We start from the raw sequence: 21,205 nt of genomic DNA, 5'->3' as shown, positions 1-21,205 counted from the left end.
TTGCTTTTTCTTGGGCCGCTGTTAACATTATTAGGAGCTGTTTGAACATATATCAAATGATGATAGAAAGAAGTAGGTCAGTGGATGTTGTGTGGTAAGAGGGAACCTGACAAAGACTGATATTTCCCTAAGTAATTAACAAATGCTGTAGTTCTATTTCTAGTAATAAAAATAAAAAATGACTGAATCCAGTAATCCAATGTGCAGATGAGAGAATTTAATTCTCAAGATGCTAAGTGAAAGTTTAACAAAGTGTAAGTAGTTGTGAATAGATATTATTGTTGCCAAAAATTAGAAAGCAATGTGCATAAAAGTGTTTGAAAATGGTAAAATTTAAGTATTTGTTTTAATAACTCCTACTGATTTATTTTCTTTGGTAATGCATAGTCACTTGCAGAAATCATATAAAGCAAGTTTAAAGTATGTGAAAATACCACATTAATTGTCGCTATATTTGTGAGACTGCGAATTTCGCATTTATTTAAATAATTGATAAGTGTAACATTCATGTTATTTCTATACCAACCTTTATAAGTGTATCTATTTTATTATGTTTAACATATCCTGTTGGTGCGTTCTAAAGGAGCTTTCCAAACGGTACATATTTTCACATTATTGGACAGTGGATTACATCTAATTAATGACTGGTCATATCAACAAATACATTATTTCCAAAAAATGTTAATATTTTAATTAATATACTTAATAAGTGTTATTATACATTTTATTCCTAAATCTACGTATTTTTTTAGCTTTCAATTTTGCAGTTCATTTGCATTGTAGTAATTACTTGGGAGACTGTTGCCTAAGTAGCCACAGAAAAGTTGGAAAGATCTTTTTGGCACCAGCTTGATGGTTATCACTGAAGCCTAACTGCAATTAAAATAGTGCGTTTCCTGGCAATAAAAATGATGTTAAAAATATGTTCACACAAAAATGTGCAAGTTAGGCATTAAATGCATTATTTTTCAAAAGATACAAATAGCTTTTGCTTCCATATTATGTTGGAATTTTGAAATGACCAGCTCATATAAACATTCATCCTTATGTAAATATTAGTGTTTTAGAAAAGGTTAAGTTAAAATAACATAGTCTGTCTTACCTGAAATCTAAAGCCCAATTATAACATTTTCTGCTGTGATTAAAGGGCACCCAATTTTTAGGATATGAAAATTTTTCAACTTAAAAAATTGTATATAACAAAGGTCTCTATTTTCAAGATTTATGTCACTGTATTGATCTCTTGAAATAGTGTGATAAATATTCATAAGAAACTGTACTTGCCCAAATCAGCACCATCTGGAGGTAAAAGCCAATTAAATCAAACATTTATTCTAGCCAGAGTTTAACATCTATGTTCCATGTCTATGTTAAGGTCATGTTCTTTTCAAAGGGTGAAGGCTGAACATTCTTTCGCAGAATATCATGACTTAAAATACTTACTTTAAATGGACCCCTATGTCCGTGGAACTCCGTTTTTAGAGAATACTGTCTTCCACCTTGGGTTATTATTCAACATTATCAGTGTGTGCCATGTTTTCAAAGTGATTTTTAATATGACAAATATGCTAATCTAATAAAGCGATAAAAATGAAGTTTTACTTGCAACTATATTTTATTCACACCTTTGCCTGTAGGAGAAGTGTGATTCTAAGGAAGAAAAAGTATATCTCACTCTAAATTAATGAAAGGATAAATTTAAACTTGGCATTCTTATAATTAGAGTAATAGATCTTAGAGTTTTATTACCCTACCAAAAAACCAAGCCTCCAGCACTAGTTAGAAAAGAGGAGAGACTTTTAAAAATATATTTCAGAAAAGTTATGACATTGATTTAAAACTATATATGCAGTTTTAAAAAGAGAATTCAAAAAAAGTATTGCATTTAAAATCCACTGGAATCTTCTACAGCAAATATATTTTATTTATTATTTTAAAAGGTGAACATTTTCTAACACTGTTCCTAGATCATAGCAGTTACCTAATAGATGTCTGTTAAATAGTAGAACTGATAAAGTAAAAATATCAATTTACATATATATCAGTAGATCATATCACAGTTCTTTGGCAGCAGAAAAATTCCACAGTTATATATTAGAGACTTTTCGAAAAGACTATAGTATATAATTCTGAAATAAGTCTTAGTATCCATTAAGGAAAATATAATATGATTCATAGCCTAGTGATAAGGCTGAATGAATATTGTGTAGTTGTCAGGCTTGAGCCCAAATAAGATAAGAGTCCAAATAAGGTAAAAGTTTAGCAGGAAAAAAAGTCCTTTACATTGCTGAATAGTAAAAGCAAGATGTGAAAGGTACAGTAAACGAAATATAATTCTTCTCATATAAGTATTTGGTCATTGTGTGAACTGGAATTTACATAAGCTTCCTGGCATGCACAATTACTTGTGCCTTATAAGAGTTAATGGAAGTTGTTATTGACGTGAACAACATAGAATGGTGGTCATCTTCCTTTACATTTATCTACATATATAGTATACATGTAGCATGCACTTGATGCCATGCGAATGCCAAGTATTCCAAGTAAAACAATGAGTCCGAATCCTTAAAGCCAGTTCTTGACAGTTGAAATGTGTTCACCACCCTTTTTTGCCTGCTTCTGTTTGCCCCTGTGATGGGATGAGGAATCTACCGAACATCTACCATATGTGGTGCTGTAACCCTTGCAACTCCATGACAGTTGATACACAAGGTGTGCCCACACTATGTCCCCACCTGCTTAGTATCCTCAAGCTGCTAAGTTAGAGAGCACATCTTAGCATGAAACAAGTGGTAGTCTACAGGGAATCATGTCACTTTGCCACATTTTATGTAAGTTTTTCCCAAGCACGAAGAGCTCTCTTGTCATTGTTTGTTTGTTTTGTTTGTTTGTTTGTTTGTCATTGTTTGTTTTATTTTGAAGTGCTTTCTTCTTACTCGGCCACTGTGTATATATGAAATGAGAACTAAACAAAAAGGCCAATCCAAAAACAATCAAATCACACTCAGAGTGCAGCACAGGTCAATAGGAAGTTAAACATTTAATTGCTACAATCGCAGTCACTATGAGACCAAGTGAAACATGACTAGATCTACTTCTTCTTTAGTCGATAAAGCTAACTGAAATAATAACAAATCCCCATTATATTCTGCTCCAAATCATACACTTTATCTTGATGATTTTAGCTATTCCAACACAAGGCAAAGATTTTGGGCCAAGGACATAAAGAAAAAGCATTTTCAGGTATTATCATATCATGTTATATTTTTATTTGGGGGTTTTACTTATGTTATCATATTCTCAAACATTTTGAGTTTTATATTCAGATATTAAAATGCATAAAGGAATATATGAGTTGTGAAATATGAAAAATAGTTTAAAAAGTGGTTATTATGCTTCTGGCCTAAATTTGATGAATCCCAGAAATAAAACACTCCAAGTCATTTTAACTAGTTTGATTTTACCATGGATGCCACTACTTCAACAGAGATGCGTTCCAATCTATGGAATATTTGGAAGCAAAACCCAGCAAGTTTCGAATGGCTCCAGCTGTGTTAACTACTACTGTGCAACAGACTCGCTGTCTTTTATGTTGTTTTCTAGTAGGAATGATGTATACCAGGTGAGAGTTCCCAGAGGGGTAGAGTCCCTATGGGTAATTGACAAGAAAGGGAATGACTAACAAATACTATAAGAAGCAGAATGATTTTAAAACACAACATGCAAATGAATGTGGTAAAATACTCAAAATGAAAGACGAAGCAATTATACAAATGTGAAACAATAAGGACTGAGATAAAAAAAATGGGACACCCTAGCAGCTATACACCGATGCTGTTACAAAGAGCAACTTTTCAGAAATTCTAAAAAACCAATAAACAGTATTTTAAACTAAAAGCAGACTTAACAGAGAGACATTTTGTTTATTAAAAGAGACATAACGACACTGAGAGTCCATAAATCCGCCATACACCAAGCTAAGAGGGCATGTATTAAGTGAAACAGGGACACTTCCTCAGTGTTAAGCTGGCATCTGTGGATAAAAGGGTCAAAAAACAGGTTGTTTTTTGGAGTGTCTACCTACGGTGGGCCAGATGTTTCTATGTGTCCATGTACCTGTTCGCTTGATCTCATAACATCCTCATGGTTAGGCATGAGTCCCTCTGTTTTACAGACTGGAGAAGCAAAGACCAGTGCATTTAAATCCTGTTTCTGATGTTGCCTGGTCTTTAAGTAGCAGTCCATTAAGTAATTTTTTAAAAAATTCAAATATCAAACTACTTTTTATAGTCTCATTTTTTCTGGAAAAAGAATTAAATAGGCCAAATAATCTCAAAGGTCTATTTGAGTCTTGAGAAACTATTAGTATGAGTTTTATTAGACACCAAATTTATCTCGCTAAAATTAACATAGCAGCTAGACACGGCTGTAGTCACCATTCAATTATTATTTTGCTTCTTTTTATAGAATTCATACATGATTCTAGGGTGTTGTCTGGATGACTCAAAAGTCTAATAAGGGAAATTTAATGACTTTTTTCCTCCTCCAAAACACTTGTTTCTATTAAGAAGATATCAGAGTAAATACACTGACCATTGTGCTTAAAAGTAATCACACAATCCAAGCATTCAAAAGCTGAAGTAAAAATTTTGGATGAGGAGGCTTAGAAGAAAAGAAATCTGATAGTGGTCATGCGGTTCCCCTTTCTCTTCCCCTAACATCATAGTATAAAGAACGATGTTAGGATGAGCAGACAGAGCAGCGGGCCAAAATTGAGGGAGAGTGCATTATGGACATTAGAATTAGCAGTTTTCTAATCTCACCACTACTCTGTCTGATTCTCTGCTACTTGCTCTCTTGTTCCCTGTCACTCTCTCTCTCTGATCTATATGCGTAAATCATTAGTCAAAACACTGATAGGTGATATAAAATATTAATTATGTATATTTTACTGGGTAAAAAAATAAACAGGCAAAATGAAGAGCCTAAGAATACCTATTCTTGCTCATCTAGAAGACTAGGTTACATTAGGTGGGTCTTCACTGGGCCTCCAGGAATATGAATGGAAGGGTGCCGGGGAGCTTGCAATTTAGACTAGAAAGCATGGGTACTCCTCAGCCACACACACACACACACACACACACACCATTCTTAATCTAACTAGAACTTCTGTCATCAGCTGATGTACAGGAAAATAGGGACAACTGAAATCCGACATTCAGAATTCTCTCCATATATACTTGATACATTTTTGGCTCTGACACAAATGATACACCCAGAACGGCTTTTGTGTGCCACATGCTTACCACACTTTCATGTAGTCTTATGCTCTAGAGCTAGGTTACCGGGGAGTGGGGTGGTAACATACGAAAAACAATTGGGGAAGCACTGAGTTGCCTTATAATACAGGTTTTAAATAAATGGACTCTAGTCCTTTCCAACACAAATAATATTCCAAATAAAGAAAATGTTTCAAACTTATATCTGGCTTCAGAAAACTACCTTACAAGTAAAAGTAGGCCACGCATGTGTAAGAAATAGCTGTGCAGAGGTGGGCTTCTAGACTGAAAAGAAAAGCTACTGGCTTTAGTCACGCGACTCAAAAAACCATTTTTCTGACTCCCAATAGCTACATAAGTTGAATAAGAACGGTAATTTCATCTTTCTATGATTATTATAGAGATTAAATCAGTGGAAATAGTATACATATATAAAGCATGATTCCATTATCAGCTGATCTCTCAGGACAGGTCAACATTTAATAAATGACTACTGAGTTTACTCTTCCGGGCAATGCGTAGGTTTAGGCTTGGAAAGACAAAGCTAAGTCAGAGATAGCTTCTCACTTAGAAGAACTTTCTTACATACTGCTTAACTGTTAAGTTTTGCATCATGACACATCAGTCTCTGATTGGACTGAGCTGCCTTTTGAAACTGAAGGATGATGAGGAACCAGGGCCATGTTTTGAAGAATTCTGAGTAAACCTCAGGAGGCTGACACTGTGTTGGGCTGCAGAGGGTGGTCCTGCAGGAACAGTTTAAACCCGAGGAGCACTGTTCCTAGTGCCACCAGAGTCAACACCCCCTAGCTAAAGCAGAATTTAATTGTCTAAAACAGGGACTTCAATGGTCTAAAACAGGTGTCAAAATGATTTTGCTTAATTATCATCGTTTTGGAAAAGTCAATTAATGAATTCAACATCCGTATTTTGCCGCTGCTGCTTGGCAGAAGGTTTTGCTGTCAAGATCAAAAACAAAAATGAGTTCATGTNATTCTGAGTAAACCTCAGGAGGCTGACACTGTGTTGGGCTGCAGAGGGTGGTCCTGCAGGAACAGTTTAAACCCGAGGAGCACTGTTCCTAGTGCCACCAGAGTCAACACCCCCTAGCTAAAGCAGAATTTAATTGTCTAAAACAGGGACTTCAATGGTCTAAAACAGGTGTCAAAATGATTTTGCTTAATTATCATCATTTTGGAAAAGTCAATTAATGAATTCAACATCCGTATTTTGCCGCTGCTGCTTGGAAGAAGGTTTTGCTGTCAAGATCAAAAACGAAAATGAGTTCATGTCAAACTCAACTACTAAAGACTCTGTCCACTTTTACTTCACTCAATGTAATTTTGATACTCATCTCAATTGTGCAGCAAAAAAAAAAATTTTCATAAAAATTCTAACATCCTCTTTAGGTTGGAAATTTGAATGGATTAAGAAAACATTGAAACATTATTCATCTATTCTCTATGGTAGCAGTAAGTAAAACCAAATTCAAAAACTGCAAAGAAAAAATAGAAATATTTGCTATTTCTAGGTAGAAAGAACACATTGTGAGTGTTTTACTTTCAACCTTATGGATATTCTTGAACCAAATCTTTTGTTTGCTTGTTCTGGAGAAAAGATATGCAGAAATAATTTTGCATTCTTCAAAAATCTATTAAGACACTAAGAAAGCAGCTATGTCATAAGGAATGTAAATGACTATCGTCCCACTCAGTGAATGGAGCTGAGAAAAGTCACCAATCCAGGTGTGTTCGCAGCTGACAAACAGAGACAAGGCTGTTGTGATTCTAGGCTTCCAATGTGAAAATCTGTTCAATGACATGAAAAAAATGACACATCAACTCAAAACTCAGAACTCACTCCATTTTGTGTCCATTTATCACTTGGATCCTACAAAAAGTGTCCTGCAGAATCCTGTGTAGCTGTGTATTTGAAAGACCTCAGCACGCAGCTGCTATCACACAGAGGCACAGATTGGTTGCATCCTCTGAATCCAAAAAAGCACCAGTAGTTTTCTTTTTTTTTTTTTCTCAAGAAAAGATCTACTGTGGAACTACTGTCAGCAGAAGACATTTTCTTCCTGTAAAAGATACGGCTTCATTTTATATATTTTTCTGTGTTTCCTTCTTCTCCTCATTGAGGTTTGTTTAACGAGGGGGGAAAAACCACCTCATTCTCTGAATTGTGGTTGCTATTGTCTTGCACAAAAACTGTTTTGTTTTTAAAATCAATCATCTATGATGATTCTCAGCAAGTCCACTGTACCCACTGTGGATGGCACTGAGATTATATACTTTTTTCTAGTAGGCCAAAGTACATGATTTAAAAAATCTTTTAAAAATATGCATGGCTATTTCCACTGATTTATATCTAACAGGGCGAAATATATTAATCATTTAAGAAATGAGAGACATTTTAGGAACACGGTAGTAAAGGTAAATATATTGAAACCCATGGAAGTCTGGAGTGAAATGCTGCGATAGAAATGTACATACACTATTTACAAGTGGAGCGAAGATGAATTCTAAAAACACAGTTCGAGAAATGATTCAAAGCCATTCCTGTGGGGACAGATGGAAGCACTCACATAGTAGCCAGCCCTCTTCATTGTGGCCGTGCTACGGTTTTGTAGATATCTAAGGTTTTCATGTAATTTATGTTTAGAAGAGCATCTACATGGGCCATTGAGAGTTTCTTCTCAGGAGAGCCGAAGACCAGATTGTGGGCATCAGGTTGCCACAGGTAAGTTGGAGAAGGCCTGCACTGCCTACCTTGATGACTAGAGTCGTCACCGAGCAAACCTGTTTGTTCTAAGGAATGCATTTAGATTTTTATTCTTTCAGACACATCTAGTGTTTCTGTATTTGGAGAAAACAGGAAAGACTAATTCCCTGGGCTATAAATCACCCTAATGTAGAGGGAAATGTGTTAGCTAGCTGTATTACAAAGCTTTTACTTTACACTTAATAGGCACCTGTAATACAAGATTTATACAAAGCTCTCTACTTTGCAAATCTTTAAAACCCCACTTAATTTTCAGTGCTGATTTCCTGCAATCTAAGAGCTTATGAAGGGTGCACTGTGTTCATACAGATCTATGCAAAATGTGCCAGAATTTCCCTGTCTGTGATGGCATTCATTTAGAGGTGAATTCCAAATTTCTATCACAGGCATGCTTATTTCCAACTAAAATACTCTTAGAATGAAAGCTAAAGATTAGGAGGGCTAAAAAAAGGAGGCAAAGTAACTAGCACTGAGAGAGATATATGCAAATATCAGCTCAATGACAATTCTTCATAACCATTTACAACTGAAGCTTAAAGACCCAAATACTCTGCAATCCATTAGTTTCTCAATATTCTGGAAGGGATTAGAGTATTTCTTAATCAACTGCTAACAGACTGAGAAAGGCCACAGACTGGATATTAACAAAGCAGCGTAATAGGAAAATGTAGAGATGATCAGATAGAAGGACAAACTGCAAGAATGTTAAAACACTCGACATACAAACATGCTAAAATTGACCATATTTCTGTTCTTTCCTGCAGCCCACATAATTAAAAAGCTATATAAATTCATGAGTGGTAAGGCTGTAGGAGACTCCCTTCAATAAAAGTTAATTTCATATGTTTTTTTAAGGAATTCCCGAATAATAGCTGTAAAATGACTAGAGAAAGAATCAAGTACACCTCTGAGATCTTGCTTATACCTACACTACTCCCAGCTGTCCAGGTGGTCCCAAGTCCATCAGTTTAAAGGCATGTGCTGATGTCACTGTAATTGATCAAGGTGTTAATGATTGGGGGAAAATATTTTCATATGCTATTTAAATAATGAACAAGTGTGTAAACACAGATCCCTAGCAAATGACTTCGAGTTCCGAATTTCTTAAAGCTATATGCTATGGCTCAGAAAATGCGACAGATTCCACCACTATTCTTGTCTTAAGGATGAAAACATGAGAGAGAGAGAGAGAGAGAGAGAGAGAGATTAAATACGGGTTGTTTTTCCAGTTTATTTCTCCCATCACACCTTACTGTTCAGGAAGGGTAGTTGTTTAGCTAATTTAAGAGTTTCTTATTCTAATGAATGTTGGTTTAAGAAAAAAGAACATAAAATCAAAACCAAAATGTCAATCATGGTAATATATCTTGTTCTATGTTTTTTATGACTGACAGCCCAATAGGTTTGTATCAAACAAAGACAAAAAGCATGTGTTCCTTTCCAAATGAAATGTTTGACAGACTTAATAGCGTTCTGAAACAACTGATGAAATCTTAAACAGTAAAGTGCATCTCCTTATGTACATGAGAGATTATATTTCTACATTTGAATTTGCTTCTGTGATGTGATGCAGATTTGGGGGGGTCCTAATTTCTAAAAGGGCCATAGCACACTAGTTCTATTACTTACTGAGTGGCTGACTCATCTATGCCTACAGACAGTGAAAACTTCAGAGTAAGCCTCTTGCTGACTTGCACTCGCAAATTCTCACTAATAGCTGGTATGGGATTACAGTTATATTTCAACAAACCTGATATACATTTTAAGACCTTTATAGGTAACAAATTCTGGAAAGGATAATAAACATAAAATTGGCTGTCAAGAAATCCCAAACTTAAAAATCCACATTAAATAATTCTTACTTAGTTTCCAACTATGTTAAATATGTAATATATTAACTGACTTGTTAATATTATCAAGAGGCTAATTTATCATTTTACTAAAGGAATCCTTCCCACAAGACCCCAGACTAATTTCAGGGAGAGCTCACTCCAAGATGTTAAGCAATTTGTAGTAAACACTTTATGACTCAGTTTTGCCTTTGTCTTTTTTTAACCACACATGCGCTAAAAGTTCTACTCTGACAAAATCAAGCTGAGAAACTATTTAAAAAGAACAGCCGAGTTGACAAGGCCCCTGATCCCGCGAACACCCTGGCTAGTGCTGCCAGGCCAACAGGACCGCGGCAGCCTTTAGTGTTCAGTGGATTTCTGTGTTCTCCAAGACCCCCCCCAAAATGTATACATCAAAAATTCTAAAGAGTAAAATAAAAATAGTTTTGGAACAAAGCTTAATCGAAAATGTGATTTATAGGCATTACTTTCATACCTCAGTACTATCACATACAATAATGTACTGTGAAAAGAATCCACTGAAATGCCATTGGCAATATTTTGAGTGTAATCTATAGACATTCAATATGAAAACAAAACTTCAAGATTCAAAATAATCTACAAAAGGTTTATGGAAAGATATAAATTTAGATGTGAAATCTTGCATTAAATCTAATTTCTGTTTTACTATTTCATATATTTTAATTTATTTGTGCTTTTATGAGAAGCTGAAACCTTAACCAATAAGACTATGCATATACCATAAGAATATAACATTATTTCCAGCACGACATTTACGAGGTCATTCAAATGATGCCAAAGCCTGTCTGTGACACTATAAGGATGAATCATCTGAAACTCAGGGAACATCAACTCACAGTGTTTCTATATATAGAATTAACTGCAACAACATTTAGAAAACAAGATAATAGAATACTTCAACTACATAAATTTACTGTCTCTGTGCTAATGCATGTTCAGGAATCCACAGACATGTCTATGCTTAACACAGTGATGGCATTTTATTTTTATCTTCCTTAAGGTTGTTACTAATAATGCTAAACTGCACTTTAAATTGTACAGCTTAGGTATATCAAGCTACAAAAATTATCAAATATTTGTCTCACAATTTCAAAAGGTAAGCTAACCAGTTTGAATAGATGGTTGGTCCATCGTGTTTCAAATTTCTGAGTCATTCTGCAAGGGGACTGAGTGTCCTCTGCCTCATAAACAGATTTCATGATTGCAGAGCACTTAGCCAAAAGGAAGGAGTAGAAATAAAAAGCACAACTGGTAAGATTTTACATATAGTTTGTATCTCGGGGAGCGATTTTTCTCCAAATGCCACTGGTTTTCCACCAGCACGATACACTGCAAAATGTAGTAGTTTAAAATATCTTAAAGTTTTTGCTAGCTTCACATTAGTTAACATTTTCCTCCCTCACTTTCAATTGCATTTTTCTTTCTCACAGTTCTAAATAGCAATTCTATGACTGCCTTGTGCATTTTACATGACATAACAGCGTTTCAGCAGTGGTTGTAGTGGGATTACTCAAAAATGAAAAGTAATCATAAATGTAATATAGTACCTCTAAATGACTGGGAATAGAAGCAATTCCCTTTATACTGCAAAAGAACATGTATACAACGACTGTAGCATGCATACACATTACCAATGTAACATTTCTTCAATATATACACAAATGTATTTTTGAGCAAATACTTTATATACACAAATGTATTTTTGAGCAAATACTGTAGATTGTGAAAAGTGAAGTAAGGATGTTTAAGCTCTAAAAGGAGCATTTCATTTAGAAAATTAAACATGACTGTTTATCTACAACAAAACTTTAGTTCAACTATCAGATGGTTCCATTACTGGAAGAAGTTGTCAAATGTAAATAGGTCACTTTTTTCCCCTTTAACATTTTCATTTATACCCCCACAAAAACACACTGGGGCCAAGAAAATTAATTCCCTAAACCTGTCAACTGGGTTAGGAAACAGAAATGAACAGCTTACTATAAAGCCTCTAGCTACAATAAATGGCTGTCAATAGAGAGCTGAGAGTTGGGCTGTGGAAAAACAGGTCCTCCAGAAATAATAATCTGAAAGGGAAGCAAGCTGACATGTCTGGTCCCAATATGCTGAGGCAGTAGTTCTCAAAGTCTGGTCCCTTAGCTAACAGCATCAACATCACCCAGGGCCTTGTCAGAGAGATGAATTTTCAGTCTGGACCCCGGCAGGAGTGAATCAGAACCTCTGGCCTGAGGCCCAACAACCTGATTTAAGAAACCCTCCAGGTGATTCTTAGAAAGCCAAAAATTTGAGAACTTAGTATAAAGGTACTTCCAAAAATTCAGAAAAAAAAATAATCCGCAAACAATGCAGTGAAAGATTGGTTATAGGTAAGGGAAATGAAAGATTGGTAAAGTAGAGTGGATGAGGAATGTGATTTATAACTGTTTCACACGACCATAGCAGGGTCAGGCGAGGTAACACAACAGGGGGAAAAAAGACAAAATAAGAATCAAGGGACTACAAACAAGCCCAGGATGTACATGTCAGACATTATGTATTCACTGTATAGATGATTCAAATGAATGGTATTTAGCTTCGGTAACCCTCACTCAAGATCTTGCTTGTTTTGCACGCACCCATGAGCACCATGAGGTGAAAAGGTGTTCCCGTTAACAGCGGTCTGTGCCTGCTCAACTAAAAACCTTCATAGGTCATATGTTACTTTATAAATTCCTTTGAAAGCTTTCATGGTAATAAATCCCACTTTTCAAAATTATGTAGCCTCAGGAGCACATTTAGTATAAAAGCCACTAGTTGAAGTGAATGAACTAGAAACAGAATGCTTACATCTTAGTTTAACTGGAACACCTCCAGATAACAATCATATAGTTCGGTGGGAAAAATTAAGAGTGGTATATAATTTATGTTCTCAGTCACAGAAAATATGCCTTTTCATTCCAAAGTTGTACATGTTGCTATCACCAGCACCTTCCCTTACTCCCAATATTCCCTTTGTCCAACATCACAATGTTTCTCTCTCAGTGTGAAAACTTCTAAAAGGTATAAGCAAAGCCATTGCAACAGCTCTCTATTATAATAGAGAATTATAGCTACACATGAACATCAAAGTGCCTACAAAGAGAATTGAACAGTGACACATGGTCTCAAGAAACGTCCACGTTGCACTGTAGTTCCAGTTAGAGTTACTCAGCATCCTGTTTCAAAGATTACATCATACCAACAGTTATTCTTTGACTAAGCCTCAGTGAAAGATCTTTGCCATATTTTGCTAAAATGCACTTAACATTCATGTGTCTGTACTATAGTTTCAACTTCTGGGTCAAAGTCAGACAAAGTGGATCTGTAAGATCTAAGAAGAATATATGTACATTTCTTTGGAAAACAAATTTCTGCTTTTATATGAAGAGTTTAAATCATGTTAGTTTTTCAAGATATTACGTAAATCACATAATATCATCAGTATATTGTGAGTGAACTTCACATTAAAAGTCAATTATAAAAAGCCATTTTCTTTCTTTTTATTAAAATAGAGATTCCATACCTAAGTCCACTTAATTTCATAAATTACTTTTCTTGACTATTTACCAACTTTTATAAGCCTTTAGTAAGCTCAGAAATGTCCTAAATTTTAACTTTAGCTTTTTAAAAAACTGATAAATTTAACATGAAAATGTCATTCTGACTGCAACTTATATCTAATAACTTTATGTTCTCTTCTAGAACTTCTCTACTGACTCTAATTCTTTTCATTCTGTACATTTAAGCTCTAAGTACACTTTTAAATTGTCCCAGATATTTTTTCTTTAAGGAATGGAGATTTTAGTTGTACAATCATAGGCATTGTACTTAATGATCTGGAAGTATCTATGTGATTCAGTGTCAAAACTGCTTTTATAAATATCTCATTACCTCGAAATCTTAAAGTCACTCCAGAGCAATAAACACTAGAAGGTGAGAAGGAAATGGAGTTTCAGTAAGACATTCTGCCCCAGTAAGACATTCTCTCTCTCTCTCTCTCACACACACACACACACAAAGATGGGGAACTCTTGAATTTTCAATCACTAATAAACGGCTGTCAATAAATACTACCTGCAAATGTATTTTGCTTTACTGGATTTTCTGAACTCTATTTTCCTTATTTTAAACAAATTATATGTCCCATCACCGTACATGGATTCAGTACCACAGAGATTGAACTTGGATTGTGAAATCCTGGAATAAGGTGGTGTGGTAAGAGCTAATCGCAAAAGAGCAAGCAAATGAACTGAAATGCTAGTTGCTCCAGAACAACTATCCTTAAATAAAAGGTACCTTTGGCTGTGGTACCGGCTTGATCCTTCCCTCCCCTGTTTCCTTGCTGCTGCGGGATTGGCACCTGGCCAGCCCAAGTGACATGATACCCTAGTGCCATCTACAGGCTATTATTGACACTCAAATTTTGTGGCAACAGACAAGTACCAGTGAAATAAATTAGACAGCGCTGCATTTAAATCTTTATTAACAAGGAATTATTAGACCTAAGGAAAACTAATTCTGGATTTGGTTGAAATATGAGTTTCTCGGCCTCTTAATCCCTCTTCATACGGCATATTTCACAGTTTAAAATGAGTTATGACAGATCACTTATGCATTACTAAGATGAGAGAATATTTACAATGGATTCATTCTTTCTGTATCGATCAGTTAGATAAGGAAGAAAGCATTCCTTCTTTTTTTTTTTTCTGTGCAAGAATACTTTGGCCATTGTGGACAATCTACAAACCTGTCTACTTAATACCCAATTTACTATATTACAATAAAATCCACTGAAATCAAAAAGACTTCCTATATGGCTTTAGTTGCAATCTATCAACAATCGTGTGCTTCACAGCTGATGTCTATTTAATATTCTACTCTCTTGTTTAGAGACTAAAAAAAACATTAACCCCTTTAGCCACCACAGCTCCAACATAATTACAGTCAGACCTTCAAACGTCATTTAATATTTGAGGTTTGAAGGTGACTTTTTAGATCAAAGGTAACGTGAAAATCTTGAAGCAGTCAATTTGGAAACCCCAGGGGCAGAATTTGGCGTGTCTGGACAGGTTTTCTTCTTCAGCCAACGCTATCTTGGGACATTTTGGAATAATTTCCTCTTTTCATCTCTTGCCATTTGAAGGAAACTGGGAAGTTAAATAATTCTCAGAACTCAGAGATTTCAAAGCTGTTCTAAAAATTCTTGACAGAGCCCCAGAGGAAGAAAAAAGGGGTCAAGTTTTTTTTTTTCCCTCTGTATAACGAAGCTAAAGTTAGACCAAAACAATAGACAGACTGGCACGTTAATACTGGTTGACTGGGCACTTGTACGCAGTACTTATAGACCAGTAAAAGTGCTCGTTTACCTGTCGGGCGTGTAAGGGGCCCTTTGTCTTGAAACCTCCTTGGGAGCTGCACTCTGAGGCACTGAAGTGGTCTGAACTCGTGGAGGAGCGTTTGGAGAGGGTGTCACAGCCCCCGACAAAGGTGTTGTCCAAAGGGAGTTCCTGGATCACGTGATGCTTTTTCACGGAAACTGGAGTGTCCGGTTTAAGATGAAAAGCAGGCTGTGGAGAAGCAGATTTGTAGTGCTTGGCCAGGTCAGGGCTGTTGGGCTTGAAGGTGGTTGGAGGGGCTGGGCCCCAGTCAAATCTTCCTATACCCTGCTCCTCCAGCTCAGCGGGCAGGCTTATGGTCCCATTGATAGGTTCGTGAACTGCGTCATCGGGTTTGGACTCTTCAATGGTCACAAAGTTCAAAAGAGAGCTCTTGGGAGATTTCCTTTTCTTTCTCTTCTTTTTCTTGTTTTGTTTGTTCTCCTGGTTGGGGGACATCCATTCAGCCCCTTGCTTGCTCCTCTGAGCTGCTTTGAACCTTGATGCATGGCGACAGCGCACCAGAACGGTGACGAAGATCACAACGATGACCACCATAGCACCGGCAACGATGGCGATCATGATGGTGAGATAGTCCTCATTTTGATAGGGCTGGTTACTGTCCCCTATGTTCCTGTCCAAGGGTGTCTCCATAGTCCTGCGAATCAAGTCATAGATATAGGAGGCATTTCCAGCAGTGTCATTCACGTAAAGAAAAACAAGCACGAGCGTGTGCAGAGACTTAGGGAAGCCCAGGTCACTTATGTTGACCACCAAACGGTGCAAGCCCACATCAGTGGGAGCCGGCTTTTCTTCCAGAGTAATGTTACCTGTGACCGGATCAATCCGAAACAAGCCTTTGTTGTTCCCACTCACAATCATGTACTTCAGTTCAGCGTTCATCCCACTGTCAATATCTACCGCAAAAACTTCTGCTACCACGGAGCCAGGAATGGCTGAGAGGGGCACCAACTTAAAAGAAGTGTTAGAAGGTGGGGAGATGACAACTGGGCTGTTGTCATTGACATCCATGATATTGATAGTTACTTTTGCAGTGGAGGACCGGGGTGGTTTTCCTCCGTCAGTGGCCTTGACATCGAAAGTGTAGGAACTCTGCTGCTCTCTGTCAAATGAGACATTTGACTTTATGACTCCAGAATAGGGATCCAACACAAAATTATCATTATCATTTAGAATAGAAAGAGTCACCGCTTTATTCTCGCCAGCATCTGCATCTGTCACTGTGATTACCCCCACAGTACTGTACTTTGGCAGATTCTCAGACACAAAAAACTGAAAATGATTATGAGTAAACTTGGGGCTATTGTCATTCTCATCCAGAACAGTAACTATCACGGCCGCCTGGCTTTGGAGGGGAGGGGTCCCATTGTCCCTGGCAGTTACTGTAAAAATGAATCGCTCTTGTTCCTCTCTGTCAAAGACTCTGGAGGCTGTCAGAACTCCAGTCTTTCGGTCCAGATCAAAGAAGGAGGCATTCGGCCCAAGCTGATAAACAATGTCTGCGTTTTTCCCACTGTCTTCATCTGTGGCACTAATAGTTGTTAAGTATAACCCACGTCGGTTGTTTTCAGAAACTGACAGCTCGATTACAGGCTGGTTGAAAATTGGTGGGTTGTCATTTTCATCCTCAAGCTTAACCCTTACCAGGGCAGTCTGATTTAAACTGGGCTTCCCAGAGTCAGAGGCAACAATCTTAAAGCTGAATTCTTTGGTGCCTTCATAGTCCAACAGGGAAGAGGTCTCTAACAAATACTGGTTGTCATACACTGCCTTCAGATGAAATGGGACCTCTCTTTCTATGAAACAGATCACTTTGCCATTCACATCCGTGTCCTTGTCTGAAACTGTGATTAGGGCAATCTTGGTATTGACAGGATCTTTCTCAGATAAATACACCGTACCGTTGATGGGACTTATAATGTACCTGAGGTCTATGTTGGGGGGGTTGTCATTTACATCAGTGACGTTGATGGTAACGGTTGCCCGGGCAGGAGTGGAGCTGCCATCACTAGCCAGCACTGTCACTTTGTGGACAGCTGTCTCCTCTCGATCCAAGGACCTCTGAACTGTGATCAGCCCAGTAGTATTATTTAAAGCAAAGAGTCTTTTGGTCGCAGGGGTGACCTGGGCACCAAAAATGTACCGGATTTCAGCATTGCTGCCTATATCAGCATCGGTGGCATGGAGCTGAATTACAGAGGTGCCTACAGGCGCATTCTCTGGAATATGGACCTCCACTTGGCCCTCCTTAAACACTGGCCTGTTGTCATTGACATCACTTACTGTGACCTGCAGTATGGCTGTGCTGGATTTCTGTGGGGTGCCTCCATCCTCTACTTTGATTTTCATCACATAGGTATCTTTCTGTTCTCTGTCCAAGTTTTGCTGCACAATCAATTGCGGCCACTTCTCTCCCTCCGGAGTCTCCACAATATCCAGTCCAAAAACACTCTGCCCATTTAACAATTCATAATGCTGTACACCATTGAAGCCTGTGTCAGGATCTGTTGCTGATGGGATTGGAAAGCGGCTGTTAATCAAAGTGTTTTCTGGAATGGAAATATTGATGACAGGAGATGGGAACATGGGGGCATTATCATTGGTATCTTTAACAATTATTTTTATTTTGATCAGCCTGAAAAAATCATTGGGGAGGATCACCACCTCAAGTTCAAAGAAGCACTCATTCTCCTCAGCATAAGAGGCTCCAGCACAGAGTTTTTCTCTGTCTATTCTATTGGAAGTTGTGAAAATTTCCCCAGTGTTACTGGATACTTTCACCAAAGGGGCATCCCCAGGTTTAGAAACCAGTCTGTAGACAAGGCTGGCACTGGTCCCCGTGGCAGCATTGATATGAGAAATGTTCAGATCCTTTGGTATGTTTCCTATGGGCACATTTTCAGGCAATTCCTCTCTAATAGTGTAAATAAGTTCTTGAGCTATTGCGGAATCCAGCCTTAAACAGGTAATCAGAGCAGCCAACAGGTAAAAATCCCTCAGGTCCATGATAATGTATTTATTTCCTTTTCCTGAATTTTAGGGTTTAAAGGTTTCCACTGAGGAACGATGCACAAATTGCAAGAGGAGGCGTGCATGGACTGGAGGATGCATTACATCTCATCGTTTATTTGGAGACAGCCACTGTCAACACAATTGTATAGACAATATTATTCTTCAGTAAACAAAAACACACAGTCATGAAATATCACAACACATTTTCCACTGCATATTAGTAAACACGGCAGTTTGCTCCGCCACTGTTTGCAAGTTAACTCTCCACAGAGTTAAAAAAAAAAAACACTCAATAGCCCCTGCTTGTTGCATTTGCCCACAGAAAATGAAAATATCTACTTTAGAATTCAGGACAGCTGCTATTTTTACCTGTGTTCACCCACACTGTTTTTCAGGACAATGTTTAATTCAAAACGTGCATTCTTGCATTCTTGTTCTTCTCTTCCCCTCCCCCTGGCTTACCTACCTCCTGGCTTCTAACCCTCTTCCCTTAGTTTGTAGGGTTTGGGCTTTTTTTTTTTTTTTTTTTGTGCAAGTGAAAAACACTTAGTATTTAGCTGTGGTTCCTGCTAACTGCTTTGTCACATGCCAACTGTGATGTGTTTTCTTCTCTGCCATACTGAGTCATCTCTTTTTTCTAAAAAGACTCTTCTTTCCTCCCAGTTCTTTAACTGCCATCTAATACAGTCTTACTGGGAACAAGCACCGGGCATGCTGCTGCAGCATCAGCAGCAATAGTCTCCGGCCACTACAGATCCTCATTGCCTAAAAGCACAACACCAAGACTTCAATTTTTTTTAAATCCAGACCCTGCTCTCATTTCTCCATATTGTCAAATTGCCCCCATTAGCATTAATAAACACATTCAAACTTTACAAAATAATAGTATAGAATTCCTTATCCTAGAGGTGGGAGAAGAGTGTTGAGATGTAAGTGAAACGCAGTAATATTTTCATGTAACAAACAGCACAATATTTCCTACAGAGCCGAAAAAGGGAGAAAAAAATGCAGTTTCTTAACCCTGATCTCTGGTTATAACATTAGTAACATCTGCCACACATAAATACTGCAACCGAAAAATGCAGGTTAAAAGACTTTGGCTTAGATGCTCCCCTAACTGCAATTTAAATGGGTGCAAGGCTCCAGGCAGCTACCCACTTGAGTAGAACTGGTCGGTTCCCAGGCTCTAATCTTATCTGCATTAGACTGCACGGAGGCTGATGTCCGTGATTAGTTCCGGCAGAGTGATGCAGGTAGGGATGCAGATACATCCTAGTAGGTGAGCTCTGCCCCAGCCGTATACCCAATTACAAACATCTCTCGTCTACACTGAGGACATATCTGAACACAGAATTTACAATTGTGCATGCGAAACTTTACACTTACGTTAGTTGCCTCAACCTTTCCCCTTTCCCGGTATGCTGCAGTTAGGAATGATTTGTTCCAACATATAGAAAGCCATGCATCTGGTACCACCAGTTTGGGAAGAAATCAGAAGCAGCAAAACGTTTCCTCCTTGTGAAATGTGTTGCTTCAGGCTGGCAAATTAGCAACTCCAGAGAACAAATTCACGGATTTGTCGTTATTTTCTCTACATTTTGTCTCTATTACCCACGGGGTCTGGGCTCTTCTGGTATTTAACACATACAACATCCAGTTGCACTTCTTCAGCTCAGGGGTATTTTCCACAGCATCAAGCATACCATTTCCCTCCGATGTCAGCACTGCTTAAGTCTCTAACTTCTTGTAGAAAACGTCAGAGTTGGGGTGATGCTGATTCTCCGGCTGCTCTTCGGGGTGACAGCCGCCCGCAAAATTCCTAATGGGTTAGCTCTTACTGGCTTCAGAGACTCTAGGACGCTCCTTCCCGTCTCGCTAGCTCTCCCTCTCTCGCTTCTCCTCTGCCCCTCTCTCCTTCTCCCTCTCCTCTCTCTCCTCTCTCTGAACTGAATTTCTTGATATAACTCTCAATAAGCCCAGAGGGAGGGCGTGACAGCCGAAGCCCCGCCCCCGGCAACCGATTGGCCCGCATCTTGCGGTGCGGGCGGCCGCAGCCGGACGCGAGGGAGGGGGCGCCGAACAAGGCGCTGACTGTCTCCAACCTCCCCTCCGGAGCGCCCTCTCGGCAGCCGCGAAAACACGGAGAACTGATCCCGGCCCCGAGAGAGCTGGGTTCCCGGAGGCGCACGGAGCATGCCCAGCAGGGTCCGCCCGAGAGGGAACCGCCGGCGCGTCTTAGGCGGGCGCAGGCGGTGCTGGCGGGAGTTGGGTGCCGCTCCGGGAAGCGAACCGGCGAGGGCCGGAGGTCTGGCGAGTCTGGGAGATCTGGAGGCAGGCGGGGGGTGCAGACGCCGGGCCAGGAAGCCTCGGGCACCGCAGCGGGCGGATGGGGGACCCCTACTTATCGCTGGGCACACATTTCGTACTCGCTTTCCCAAATGGGAGGGTCAAAATGCAGAGATGGAAGAGTCAACTCGGGGTCGAAGGCCCGAGACGCAGGGTCGCCCCTGGGAAGGGAGCACGGGCTGGCAGATTCCCGGAGCACGTTAAACGGACATCGCGCCCGGTGCTGCGATGAAAAGCTTTGGCTGGCAGGGACACTGGCAAGAAGGGCGAAGAGGACGGATAGCGAGAGGTCGGGGCAGAGAATGTTTGAATCTCAGTCGAGACCCGAAAAAAATTAATTGGAGCACTCCCGGCCTGCAGGGTGATGGGGGCTGCCGGGGAAAGGGAACGTGGCAGCGTCTGGGCTCCCCTCGGCCGGCCCCGGCCAGCCTGGTGTGCGGCGCGAAGTCTCACCTCCGCGAGCCGCGGCGGACGAACGTGGCTGTCTGGGCTCTTC

At 38.9% G+C, this 21,205-nt stretch overlaps 1 protein-coding gene across 1 annotated transcript; it reads right to left on the bottom strand.

The window, feature by feature from the left end:
- Positions 1-13,564: 13,564 nt before the first annotated feature.
- LOC118993051 (protocadherin-9) lies at positions 13,565-20,287 on the bottom strand. The gene is made up of 2 exons (XM_037055123.1): positions 19,750-20,287; positions 13,565-18,492 (listed from the first exon to the last, which is right to left on the bottom strand). The coding sequence occupies exon 2, from the start codon at positions 18,355-18,357 to the stop codon at positions 15,259-15,261; it is 3,099 nt and encodes a 1,032-aa protein (XP_036911018.1). The 5' UTR covers positions 18,358-18,492; positions 19,750-20,287; the 3' UTR covers positions 13,565-15,258.
- Between the last annotated feature and the right edge of the window lie 918 nt (positions 20,288-21,205).

The sequence above is a fragment of the Sturnira hondurensis genome, unplaced genomic scaffold (genome assembly GCF_014824575.4).
Source record: "Sturnira hondurensis isolate 20B ecotype Veracruz unplaced genomic scaffold, ASM1482457v3 Scaffold0000880, whole genome shotgun sequence".
NCBI lineage: Eukaryota > Metazoa > Chordata > Mammalia > Chiroptera > Phyllostomidae > Sturnira > Sturnira hondurensis.
This window is presented reverse-complemented; position numbering and strand designations above follow the sequence as displayed.